General features: G+C 43.7%; 1 protein-coding gene across 1 annotated transcript in view; it reads left to right on the top strand.

Annotated features, from left to right (window-relative positions):
- The window catches only part of LOC142558523 (mutS protein homolog 4-like), a 53,606-nt gene that overhangs the window by 34,429 nt on the left and 5,074 nt on the right, over positions 1-14,103 (top strand). The window contains exons 16-20 of the mRNA XM_075670657.1: positions 1,577-1,649; positions 6,485-6,549; positions 10,032-10,102; positions 12,318-12,433; positions 12,589-12,689. Of these exons, the coding sequence (XP_075526772.1) occupies positions 1,577-1,649; positions 6,485-6,549; positions 10,032-10,102; positions 12,318-12,433; positions 12,589-12,689 (426 nt within the window). The remainder of the gene's footprint in view (positions 1-1,576; positions 1,650-6,484; positions 6,550-10,031; positions 10,103-12,317; positions 12,434-12,588; positions 12,690-14,103) is intronic.

Genomic DNA, 14,103 nt, shown 5'->3' with positions numbered 1-14,103 from the left:
CTATGCACAAACACGAGCTTTCTGGTAGTAATGCGGCCTCCTGCGTGGGCCAATCCCGGAGGTAGTGCACAGCCATGCCGCACCTCAAACGGCAGCTGGAAAAAGGGCTTGTGTTTGAGTTTCCGCATAACAGAATTATGTTTTTTCGTGTATTCAAATTACAATCCGACACTATCATGCCTGTAGGTTGCGTGTAAGTCATACTTTACGAATTTTCATACACATTTTACTTTGAGAAATTCAATTAGTTCAGTAATGCCTGTGCGTGGAGAGCCTGCGTGGTTTGAGATTTTTTTTCTCTCACAAACAATGCCGCCGATGCTGACACTGGATTTTTTTTTGACACGGGGCCCTTAACACTATAGCATTAAAAGATGAGAAAGATACGAAGACATCATGTGGCGGGCTGTTCAGGTCATGTACAGCATGCAGGAAAAAATTTACGTTTGAAAATATTGACTCTTGAACCATATTTTCACGCTATCAAGGGGTGATCTGTGCAGGGAGACACATGACTTGGTTGTTTTATTTACTTTCCTTTCCAACTTTCAGTTCTTGAGGGAGCCTTCAAGGATTTTTTATCAAATAAGAAAAGATGTAAAGACATTCATCTGATAGCGAAGCATTTCAGCAGGCACAAATAAAGGCTAAACCCCATGAGCGCGATTTTGTGCGCGACAATGACAAGCGACAGCTTCGAGCGACGGATTGGGCCGTCGCTTGAACAGATCGCTCGGTCTTGTCACGCGATCCCTCAGTTCTGCAAGTCTAGAATTTGTCGCTTGTCACCCGGAAGTGCTATGAGCGACTAGCCAATAGCGCGAAGCCAGAACTGGATGTACATCACTCAAGTACTACCGATTGTGGCACAAAACGAGCGAACAATTGAATTTTCATAGTGCAAGGATAAGAACCTACTGAAAGACCTTCAGAAATATTTTGTGCTGTTTTTTTACAGTAAAACACATCAACTTAAGTTAATAAAGCACGCGTCACGCTAGTTTCGGCGCCTATATTGCTGCCCTCATACCGGCAACAGTGGGGAGACGTCGCTCGAAGTCATCGCTTGCATGGGGTACGACTTGTAGGCGACGAGCGAACGCGACAGCCATCTCTATCGCGTAGCTTGTTGCTGTCGCGCTCAAGATCGCTTGCATGGGGTTTATACTTAAAAGCTTTGACTGTTTTGAAAAACAGAAAGCTACAGGGGTCTTCATGACAAAGATCACATGTTCATACATCATAATGAGCAAACGTTGCAGGCAGTAGCTTGTAACATCTCGTTCACATTCACAGTGTGTTTACAAATTTGTTGCGGCATCAACTTAATGCCCTCCTCCGCCTGTGCCTGCCACGTTAAAATTTATGGAGTGCAACCAGCTTCAAATTGAAAGCTAGAAATGCATCATAGGACATAATTTCTGCTTTTAGCTAGCTTGCAATGGCTACCTTTTAGCCCATTCTACAAGCTCTGCACATGTTTGTGTATGAATGGTCCATATGACACCACTGGTATTTTCTAAATGTAGAGAACATTATTGCCAACAGCAGTCTGCTGCATGTGTACCCACTCCAGATGCGGGAAATCAACTACATTCTGCAGAACTTCACCGACACGTCTCTCATCATCATCGACGAGCTCGGACGAGGTTGGTTTGCAATGCGCATGCGCTGCCGCGACTAGCGGATGTTAAACTTTCATTTTGCTGCGCTTATTTTTTCTTTTTGTGGCAAATTCAGCCACAATGACATGTTGCGAGAGACTTCACAAACTACTGATGCTTTCGGGAGCTGTGGATGCAGCACCTTCCCTAGAACATTCAGTGATAAAAAAGAAGGGGGGTGAGAACGAAGTTAAGATAGTTCTCTTCGCAAAATCAAAGAGCACTAGAGAAATCTACAATTATCTGTGTTAGTAAATTATCTTTGTGTTATACATAGAAGTAACTCTTAACTTCAGAGGAGGCCTATAATAGGCTAGAAAAGATTCCAAAACTTAAAGCAGGTGGTGCCACCCCCTTAAAGTTTGTTTCCGCACCAACTTGTGGTGACGTCGTGGATTTGGTCGGCATCGACTCAGACATGGTCAATTTTTTGGACCCCGAGACAGACTACAGTCTAACCCACTTATATAATGGCACCGATTTTAATAATATATCGGATATAACAGTGAGCAGCCAATGTACTGTCAACTTTTGTGTGTGTTCTATGGTAGAGTGAACCACTTACTCCACTGCTTCCATGCTGTGTTACCGGTTACAACAAATAACCGTGGCTACTGGGTGGGTACATTGAAGGGGGAAAAAAGCACATGAAATCCTTCTGAAAAAAAAAAAAGAACACGAGGTGCTTCCTCAAACTTGCCTTTGTGTTGCGCACCCCACACAGCAGGCCTTGCATCGCCAGCCTGGTGCCACCTCTCTCCCTATGTTCTTCCCACCCTCTCATCGACGTCGGAGGTGTGGAAGGGATAAGGGAGAGGGCTGAAAAAGGCGTGCCGTGCGGGGTGTGCGGCACAAAGGCCGGTTTGGTGAAGCGGCTCGCATTCTCTTTTCGTGGATTTTGCCTTCTTTTTCTTTACAGCACAGACACCCATTAGCCAGATCTAATTGTTATAGCCAATAAGGCAGCATGGGAACATTGTAGTAAGGGTTTATTTGACCATAAAACACACACAAATCTTCACAGTGCAGCAGCTGCTCATTATTACGCCTGAGTATTGCTAAAACCGGTACGTTCAATCCTTGACATAACGAAATTCTCGATACAACGAAGTATTTAACTTTCATTTACCTCTCATTCACAGAACACCATCTATTTAGAACCTCAGTATAACGAAGTGTTTGCATGCGATTTCAATGTAACGAAATTTCACTGCCACCGCAAAGGAATGTGGCGACAATAAACGGAAACTTCCGCAGACGGTCAGATGATTGAAGTGCAAGCGGCTGCTTGCAAACGCACTTCAAATCGCGCGCCGCCGCGCGACAAGAGCGACGGCCGAAGTGGAGCCCCATCGTGTTCGGTATAAAGCCCGAGTGCGATAAGATCCTATCGCGGCCCGCGCACTGTGTGCTTTAGGTGCGAGTGAGAGTGTGCGAAGGTGATGACAAGAAAGATGGCGGCTTCACGAATGCCGCCTTGAGTGAAGGGAAAGAGGGGTAGGGGAGCGAGTTCGCGATAACGCAATCAACCGCGAGAGGGCGGAGTGGGGGTAAGTTGGCGGAGTAAGATGGGAAGCTCATTACTTTTCGAAGCGAGATCGGGATGCCTTAGAACACGCACCTATAAAGCGAGATATAAGAAGGAAGAAGAAGAAGCATGTGCTTGCTGTGGTAAAGCTAGGGAAACTACGTAGCGTGTTTTATTAGAATGTGAAGACGTCTACCCAGCAGTCGAGTTAGGCACCACTGGCCTCCTTGAACCCCTTGGGTTCAGAGGGAGCAGTGGTAAAGCAAACATGTCCGCAATAGATTAGTAAGAGGCGACTGGAGGATTGGTGGAAGAAAAGTAGGGAAACGACAAAATACGGAGACGTACAAAAGCACTGTTCGCAATAGGGGATCAGAAAATTTGGGCGTGGTAGTTCATAGTGGTTTTTTTTTTTCATTGTTTAACCTAGGTAGGATATTAGGCAGTATAGTAGCAAGAGCTTGGTGGCGCAACCCACCGCCCCGTTCCAAAGGGGACGCTCATAATATCCATCCATCCATCGGCGCGCGTCTCGGCCATGTCTCGGCCGTGGTTGCGCATGACTGTAAGCGCGGCTGAGTGCTTACGCAGCCACGCACCCTTTTTTAGGGGTAATCGACCGCGTGTGCAAAGAGTGGGTGTGCCGAGACGGCGTGGCACAATGTAAGCTAGCTGCCTTCCCGCGCGTTTAGTATTGGAGGTTGCGCAATCTCGAGTTTCGGTGACCCGTCGGAGCGAGATTCAGACAAAGCATTCGCTCCCCCGCTGCCGCGGCGCTTTTCCTGATGGCGTCGTCCCAGTGCCGGCGCCGCTATCGGCTGCGGGGGCGGAGTGCAAGCGAAAGCGCGGCTGGCTTCGCGTAATTCGCACCGCCGATGTGAAGATATCGTCGACGTGGCATGAAACCGTATCATTCGTCGCCTACTCCCATATTTATCAGAATGAACTGTTTTCTTATTGAAGTTGGCTTTTTTCGTGAAACCGTATCATTCGTCGCCTATACTCCCATATTTATCAGAATGAACTGTTTTCTTATTGAATTTAGCCTTTTCCGATTGCCCGAAAATTCGTAAAATTTTGCGGCCCCGTTCCGCGTAAAAAAAATCGATTGGCGACTGTATTTATTTTCATAAAAGGTCGAATTTCAAGAGAACGAAATTTCGATATAACGAAGCAAATCGCCGATTTTACCGACTTCGTTATATCGAGGTTTAACTGTAATTTTTCTATAAGTAGGTTTGACTGTACTTCTTTCTGTCTAATTAAGGTTTGAATGTTTGTCGCCACTGCTTTTTTCTTTTGGTGTAATACAGTTATAACAATTATAGATTTTCTTGGTACTTGAATATTGTTGTAAGTGGATTCTACTGTATGTTGTATTCTAAAGGAGCCAATGGCTGAAATTGACAAGTACTGCAGATAATCTCTAATATGCCAAAGTAGCCCAAAATCCGCAAAAATGCATTGAAATCCGTCACGTTACACTGAAGGCCATGCTTTTGCTGGCTGCATGCACCAAGCCTCTTTATATATATATATATATATATATATATATATATATATATATATATATATATATATATATATATATATATATATATATATATATATATGTATATATATATATATATATATATATATATATATATATATATATATATATATACAGTTAAGGCAAGCTAAGTGGTAGCATGTGCCAGTAGTGCTATTATTGCAGTGCTGCCATGCATTCGTGCCACAATTAGTCGATGACAATTTGTATCTTACTGAGACCACAGTACTAGGGGCAACCACTCGCAAACTTGCATACGTACAACAGCACTCATGTGCACCGCCAAGCATTGAGGGATGCAACGGCTCTGCCGCTCCACTCGTTGCCATGAAGACAGTGCCGCTCGTTAGCTTAAGCTTTCTAATTTGCATAGAGTAAAGCATAAATGCCTAATAATATAAGAACTGCAACTTTAAACAATAAGTATGCAGTACTTAATAACAGCTGACTTACGCGCAGTAATCTCATATATATACTCCCTCCAAAGCAGCAAGGCTTCAACGCTAGGTTACATCACTTACTGTTCTTTGCAACTTTCTGTGTCAATTTAAAATTATAATTTCTACTTATAACACGAACATCGGCATGCTCAATTCTATCACTATAAATCGTGGCCTTTTCACTTCCACCAATATCTCACAACACATTCTGGCCGGTTGTCAGTCCCTTTAAGTGAGACAGAGATGTGTTACTCAGTTACATCTATTTATTTATTTATTTATTTTTGCAAAAGGTGCCAAGGACAACACTATCTCGTCCACGTGTTTAGGTGCTCTTTCTAAGTGCTGGTAGCGAGCTTGGCTCGTACAATCTATTTTGACGTTCTGGAGAGGCCCTCTTTAGCACCCCCCCCCTCCCAGTCACTAGGGGGCCTACAGACTCCATTCGAGGCAGAGTCTGTGGCAGCTACCAGCGGCATGTTGCCACGTCCGTTGCAATGGCGCGGCTTTCATTTGATTGAGTCATGAAGCTCCGAGGATGATTTGCTTCTGCATGAAAGCATTGACAGTGATGGCAGGGTTTCCAGTGCCATTGACTCTATCTAGTGATTTTGGTGTCATTGACTACGAAGATACTTTTGGCACGACACGGCAGTGGATGCACAGATCGACGAAACCTGGCTCTTGTAATTTCATATTTTCAGACACAAGTCGTGAATTCACTACTCCCATGCTATATATATTTCAAATCTGCAAAAAATTTGCTATCCTGTTGAGCAATAAAAAAATATCATTTTCTGAATTCTTTTTTAGATTTTTTGCCAACACTTAGCGGGTTTTAGCCTTGTCAGGTGCTGCCTCTAGCTTTGAGTTGGAGGGCTACACAGATGAGTTATTTGAGCAAATATAAAATTTGTTGTTATCACTGGTCTACACTATCTTTTTCCGACTATTGAGTGAGACATTGCATGTCATGGGAGCTGGTGTCATATATTAACATTGGTGGCTCCAATCCCATCCTGTGTTTACACCGTTTTGCTTATGAAAGCCCTCCGTATCGCTTTGATCCTTTCCGTATTTGATTGTTTGCCAATGGGTTGTTGTCATCCTTGAAGTCTCAGGTGGTGAGCTTAGAGGCTAACGCATGCTAGAAGATTCAGAGCTGTTAGCCTGCAAAGATCTGCAAAACGTCCTTTTGTCTGTTTCGTGACAATCAGTAAGTCAGGATTGTGCACTTAGGCTCAGTTATGTCGGGTTGAGTACAGCATTGTTTCATGCTTGCTTATTGTTGCCTCCTCAGGTACCAGCGAAGAGGAAGGTTCGGCGATGTGCATTGCAATAACTGAGAAGCTCATCAACTCCGACGTAAGTTGACCGAATTAGCGGCACTTATCAGCAAACGACAGGATGGCAACAAATTGTACAACGTGCGGCACGCTGCGCGAGGGAGAGGGGCGGGATAAGGGAAAGGCAAAGAGGTCAACCAGGCTGAGCCCGGTTGGCTACCCTGCACTGGGGAAGGGGAGCTAAAGGACAAGAAGGAAAGCTCACATTGCGCACGCACACGCATGCACAAGCGACCATCGTTTAGTGTGTCACAGGGCAGTCATATAAGCTGGTGGACCTCGAGAAGCGCAGCAGCACTTTCATGGCCTTTTCATATCGCAGATGCACAAGGCCACACCAGATCTTGTATTCTGTAAAGGGGCCTGTCATCTAGTTTTCCCTAAGGCAGTCCGAAGGGCATGGTTAAAACACGTTGGCGGGCTAGTTGGTTAGAATCCATGGTAGAGTGTATAAGCGCGACTGAACGAGGACGTAGCACTGTGAAGCGCTGTGTCTGTGTATCTGTTTCTTTCTACGTCCTCGTTCAGTCACACTTATGCACTCTACCGAAGAGCATGCCTCTGATCTTCGAATGATGGGCATGAGGTGCTCAAGGGTTTCTTCTGTGCCACAAGTGTTGCAGTTGACACTGGCTGCCATTCCCATTGGGAATGAATAGGCGTTCATAAAAGCAACGCCTGTTCTCAGGCAATAGAGTGAAGTTGCTTCACATTGAGTAAGACCAAGTAAGAGTTGAGATTTCAAATATGGATCAGTTTTGTGCTGGTAGCGATTAGTGAAACCGGCAAAACTTTGTCAGAGCGACCCTGTATGCCTGTATATATTTTAAGCTGTAGCTCTGAAGGGCACAGTTTAGAACACCAAGCTCCTGTGTGTTTTGCAGTGTGCAGTAAATACCCGGCCAGTCACTCACATTTGCAAAATTTATTGGGCACACTTACAGATACTGGAGAGTAGCGTATTAATGGTCAATTAGGCGTCGTCCAATGATAGAAGTTCATAGAAATTTTGCACTAGCACTGCCGTCAGTGTAATTGCATTAGCAAAAAGGAATTACTCATTGCGCCTCACTGATGTGACCTGTCGGCCACCTGTGTGGCGAACTGTGTGGCCACCATGAGCTGCCTCAATTATTGACTGAAGTTTGCTTTGATAATAGCTATATACTCGGATCAGATAGTATGTGTTGATGTTGTGCATTGCTTCAGCAATAGCGTCCTTGAGCGAATTTTTATCACTGCGCGGCTGTTTGTTAGTCTTTTCTCTTAGTGATGCCTGCACTATACAGCAGCGTATAGGTTTAGATATTTGGAACACGGATGCTGCACTGAGGGCGACACAGCAATAGCAATTCACGACCAGACATTCTTAGGTCGCGCAGGGCCTTATAAGCGGATCCTTATGAAATCGCGCACAGGAAGCTTGAATATTGACTCTGCCACCTGAAGCTACTCAGAAATGGCCGTAATCAGCGTTTCATGGGCTCTGACTCATCATGGCCTCCAACCTCTGGAGAAACTTGCCCCCTAAATGGCATCCAACCACTGGCAGCGCCCATTTGTATTTATTGTCACATATGATAATCGGCCTATGAATGCTTGTATCGCCCCAAAAACAAAGGACTTTGCTACTTTCAAGGAGGTGGTGATCTCGAGTCGCTGTTGTCGGTGTATAAAGCGACTAGGATAACAAGTGATTTCATTTCCAGCATCATACTTAAATTTGATACCTTGGAAGAAGTGTGCTAGATAGGTGACCGAAATGTTTGTGCGGAGGAAGCTAAGTGCCCAGACAGAGAGAAAGAGAATGTTAATGTGCATGGCGATTTGAAGCCATTGCCTCATATACCTCGCACACCCGGTACACTAAAGGTGTTAAACCGTTGCAGAAAGTGTACAGTAAGGAAGATTTTCGCACTCTTTGGGGCTTAATTTGTCCCTAAACAATAAATTTTAGCTATGTATCTTGCATGTCCTTAATGCTACGCACCCAGTACTTTCATATCACGAACGGCATACACATATTAGCACGGCATTGCTTTCATGACAGGAAAGCGTTGCTTGTAGAGTGTGAAAGGAAATGCCTACAAGAGAGGTGATGATTATTGTTTAGAAACAAGATAAGCCCCAGTGGGTGTAAAATTTGTAAGGTGTATGACTTGAACAAAAGTTACAATTACCGCACGCATGTTACATTTTACAACTATATCGCCAAGCTGTCACCTGAGTGCCTTAGCACCACATAAGTGCACACTATTCAATAAAGTTTTACCAAATAAGTTTGCCTCGAGTAGTAATTACCTTAAAGGGACACAAAATGCAAACATTTAGTCAAGATAAAGTGATGCATTAGTGTTCCAAAGTCACATCATCACTTTTACCAGGAATGGAACTTTTGTGTTAGTAAGAAGATCATAAACATATAAAGCAGTATTGACATTGTCGCTGTAGAAGTATGGTACCAGTGGTACAATAAGAGCTCCCATAATGCAACATATGCCCTGTTTGTAGCTGGTCGATGGTGGTCAGCCATTCATAACAAAGAAAAAATTACAGTTAAGGGGCTTTTCAACGTTAAAGAAAATGAAGTTTGGCAATCTTTATTAGGTTTTCGCACAGAACTCGCTGGTGGTACGTCATCAAGCTGTTGTGTTGGCACTATCTGCTACTATGTGCTGGCTGTGGCATCGTCTCTGTACGTGCTCGAAGCATGCAGTAGAGCACAAAAGAGTATGATCTCCGTGATCATGGGCACAGCTTTGGACTCCTACACCCGCAATGGTTGCTTAGTGGCTGTTGCACTGCTAAACACGAGGTCATGGAATCAAATCCTGGCCACAGCGACTGCATTTCAATGGGGTCGAAACGCAAAAATGCCCATGTACTTACATTAAGGTGCACGTTAAAGAACCCCTGATGGTCAAAATTAATCCACAGTGGCCTGTCTCATAATCAGATTATGGGTTTTGCACGTAAAACCCTGTAATTTAACTTTAAATTTGGGACTCATTCAGTGGTCCCATTCATCGCCGGTGAATCGTATGGCCCCTTTGGTCTATATATGTTCTCAAATTTCTCTGCAACTAAGTAATCTCGACATAAGACAAACGTTTCCAGGTTTCCAGAAATATAATACACCACAATGTAAATTTATTTAATTCTTGCTATTAGTGCCCCTTTAAAGTGTGTGAATGTCTGCCACAACAGCCATCACTTTCTGCATCTGGCCACAAGGTCATGGTTCGATTTTCTGCCACAGTGGCAGCATGCAAATGGGGGTGTTGTATTTATAGATTTAGGCGCATGTGACAGAAACCCAGGTTGTCAAAATTAATCAGGAACTCTCCCCACTTTGCAGTCTCTTGCAACCCATGTGACATTAGACCCCACAGGTTGATTCAATTTATATTTTAAATGCCTGGATATATAACTGGGCACAGCATACGCCTTTATATTGCCTCTGTGCTCTCTGTGATACTGCGCTCCTCCCCGATCCTGCAGGCTTTTGTGATCATCGCCACTCACTTTGACATGATGACACAGCTGGAATCCATGTACCCGAACGTCATAAAGTAAGTACCACATGCCTTCTAATCTCTTGTGCGTTCCACCTTTTCTTGCAACATGATGGAGTCGAACTATGCTACCAGTTCTCAGCTTGACTACACTGTTTGTAAGACTATTAACACACGTCACCTAAAGCTCGGAAACTCCAAAGTAGCCATGGACGTATACAACATTTGCACTTTGTAGAAATGCACCCATACTACTTCGTGGGCCATGAGCGTTAATAAGAGCAAAGAAATAACTCGCGCAGAAAGAAAGAAAATGAAGTGCGGTGATCAAAGGTACGTGGCATGACGGGAGTTCTGGGTCTTTTTGCTGTAATAAATGGCACTGGAAGATTATCTGCTCTCGGCTCTTCGAGCATATTGTCCTTCACTGTACTTGAAGCCTGGTCTACCACACAACAAGGTATTTGGACTTTACAGCGCAGACATATATATTGGGGTTATGTGTAGAAAGCATACTGTCTGCATTGCGGAGCAACCACAACATGCTTAGCCAACCGCATTGTACGAGAAACATTGGAGTATCACACGACTATTCTTTGAGAAAAAGAAATTCACAAAAGTGCATTCGTGGTAGTTTGTGTTGTGCTGATGACACACTTGTGTCAGCCAGGTGAGTAAATAATACAAAAGATATAGTTTGATGTTCATTGCTGCATCATGACTATCGCAGCACAGAAGGATAAGATCCAGACACAAACATATTATCAAGAGGTCCTCTCTGCCCCCCCCCCCATAAAAAAAAAAGAACATAAACATTCAACGAGGCATATCTATTTATTTATTTAAAGATACCTTACAGACCCCTAGAGGCATTGTGTAAGGGGGGAGAGTACACTCAAAGATTGTAACATACAGTAATTAGAATACATATGTGAATACATACACAAAAAATACAGTGTAATAAATGTGCTAACATGCAGTAATGTGGTGTAACAATTGTACAATGGATAAACCAAGTGCTATTGAATGCAACAGGTCATTGAACAATAAACTTTCACACAGTAAAATATAATTGATAGAATTACAGAGCGAGTGGGACATAATTAGGTTATAACAAAACAGTATTTAACGAGTAGTTACTCATTAATAATGGTGAAGGCAAGAGAAAATGACACTTTGGGTTTTCTAGAGTTTGAAAAATGCATTAGAAGAAGCCGGAAATTTTCTTGGTCACTCTTAGAAGGGATGGCATTAAGAAGGTCGTTCGAAAGACGAACGGCTCCTGGAAGAGCGGAGTAGTTAAATTAATTAGTCTTTCCGTATATGGCGCATGAAACTGAACTGATTGTACAACCATTGCAACTTGTAATGAGGAGTTTCAAGAGGCCGAACTGATGGCACTGTATTATGGACGTATTTATGAAATAATGATAGCAGGGCTATATCACGACGATCATGCAAGGGCTGTGGTGAGAGGTTGAGTTTAATTTGTGGTATGCTTTTGTTATAGTCATAACAACGTCAAATAAAGCATGCAGCCCTATTCTGAACAGATCCGAGTTTTTTGATCAAGTATTTCTGATGGGGAGACAAGACGGATGCGTGAACAGCATGAACAGGCAGCCTGTGAATAATCATTGTTCCATAAATGCTCAGCATACTTTGGTTAAACACAGCATCGCGAGATGTTGCCACCAGCACTGCTGCTTAGATATTAAAGTTCTTGCAGATTCTGTGTTATTTTTTTTTCACGAATCTTGTTATAGATCTCAAGAGTTAAGAAAAAACGCAGTTGAGAGAGAAAAAGAAAGAAAGACCTTAACTTGCTATTACCCTGCTTCACAGCAGATTGCTCATAACATCCACCCTCATAACCATTACTTTCGGTATTCCGGTATGTATCTGTGCTAGTATCATTGTTTTTCTACAACTCTCTAATAGGGAATTCTAGAAATAGTCTGCCCAAGAGGCTTAGTTTACCGTCATCGATACTTCACATGCGCAAAGCCCAAACTTCACTTAGAGTCTGTTGCACTTCTGCATGCCGTTTTGTTGGCCCAGCCAATGGCGATTTCTGAACTTCAAGTCCGTTGTTTCTGAAGCTCCCTAATTTACGTGCCTACACCCTCTTTCCAGTGTTAGTCAAAGGTCTGCCATTTTAGCTGGGTCAGACAAGATGTATGTGAGAGTATGCACTTGAGAAATTTTGCATATTCCTATAGGGTGCCCGTGCACCCAGCCGCAAAGCGATATTGAAGTTCTCATCCTACAGCTACCACATGGAAGTGGAGACCGAGGCGGAAGGCGATGGCAGTCCCGATGCCAGCGCCACGAGACTGCGGTACATACATAGGCTGGCCAGGGGAACATGCTCCGAGCCTAACTACGGTTAGTGCATGGCCACGTCCTAAGTACACAACCAACTAGGGAGCCCTTCCTAAGCACTGACATTTATCTTCAGTGTTGTCAGAACTCTACCACATGCGCTTGCTTAGTAGTACATAGCCTAATCTTTCTTGACTGTTGTCCCACTTATTTCGCAGGTCTGAAGCTGGCCGAGATATCCCACACGCCCAGCGACGTCCTGGCAAGAGCCTACGAAGTGTCCAACCTAATTTCAGCTAGTCTCTTCGAGGATGAAAACGTAATTACCCTTTATATGCACCATACATTGTACATGTGCATTGGTCTTTATTTCAGCTCTTGCAACCTGCTGTGCCGACGGTGCCTTAGAATGCTTGAAATCTGGTATTAAAAGGAGACTAGAGGAACTTTCAGCTGTATTGGTATGTTATACTTCTGTAATAGAAAAGCTGCCGCACTTAGCATGAGAAGAGGCTTTGGCAAGTCGGAAGAGACGCAAGAACAAAAGACTTGTGGCAACCCTGCCCTGAATTTTCTGTACCTGCTTGCTGTGACTTCATGCCTTTCGACTGTGTCTGCACATGTCTAGTTAATTGTTCTTTGGTAAATAACAAGTACATTATATTCTGTAGGAGCCAAAGCGCCAACGTATAGCAAGTGCCCAGAACTTTTCGTGCGCAAAATGGCTCGAACGTGAGCAGATACCTTGAAATCAGTGATGTGACATAGATGCGCAGTCACCGACATTTAGGCACGAAATTCAGAAAGGGCAGAGCGTGGCTTTCACTTTCTCCAGTAATAATCAACCTCTTATTTTGCTCCAGGTAAGCGAATATATAGTTCTGAAGGAATGCTTCGCCATACTAAACTCATTAATCTTGGTCTTTAGAGTACCTTTAAGAACTCTTTAACAACAGCGTCTATCTAGCCTGTATCACACTGGTCCTACCTCGTCACTCACCGATCTCACTTTCTATTCAGTGAGTACCGACACCCATGCTCAAAGTCATAGAAGCAACCACATGCTTCTCACACATCAGAAAACGACACTTAGCAAGTGTGAAGGTCAGGAAACATTTGTAAGATACCTTAATTTGATGCTAAGGTTAGTATCGGAACACCAGACATGTCGCTATGACACAGAGTAAGCTTTGGCATTGTTGGGCAGTGATACAGGTAGTTATGATAACATTGGTCGTAGAAAAAAAAAAGGGTAGCAAAGAGTGCTGGACACACTTTGTTCAGGCTGGCATGTGGCAGCCGCAGCAATCGCAGGAACAAACCGAGCCAGTGTGTATCTAAGTTATGAGATACAACCACCCCCTGGGTAATGAAGCCAAAACTGGTTTATAGAAACAAGTGTAATAAATTATTTAGGGTGTGCTGATGCTTGGCAGTATCGTTTCTAGTGTTTAGAGGTTTTGTAACTTCATCCAATGCCAAAAATAATTTTAGGACTGTTTCATTGCTGAACCAAAGTAGGTTACTGCAGAAGCTGCAAACTCCGTTGAATTCTTTGGCAAGGATGCAGCCGTCACTCCTGATAGAGGTACACTTATGCATGTAGTACGCATTAAGGATTCATGAAATATCTATAAAACTGTTTTGATGCGTCCAAGCGTTGATACATGAGTGAGGGAATTAAGCAGATAAGCTGGCGTTTGCTGCCTGAAGCAATGCCTATGCCAGGCACA

Source organism: Dermacentor variabilis, chromosome 9, assembly GCF_050947875.1.
Source record: "Dermacentor variabilis isolate Ectoservices chromosome 9, ASM5094787v1, whole genome shotgun sequence".
NCBI lineage: Eukaryota > Metazoa > Arthropoda > Arachnida > Ixodida > Ixodidae > Dermacentor > Dermacentor variabilis.
Note: the sequence above shows the minus strand (reverse complement) of the source record. Positions and strands in the feature narration are given on the sequence as shown.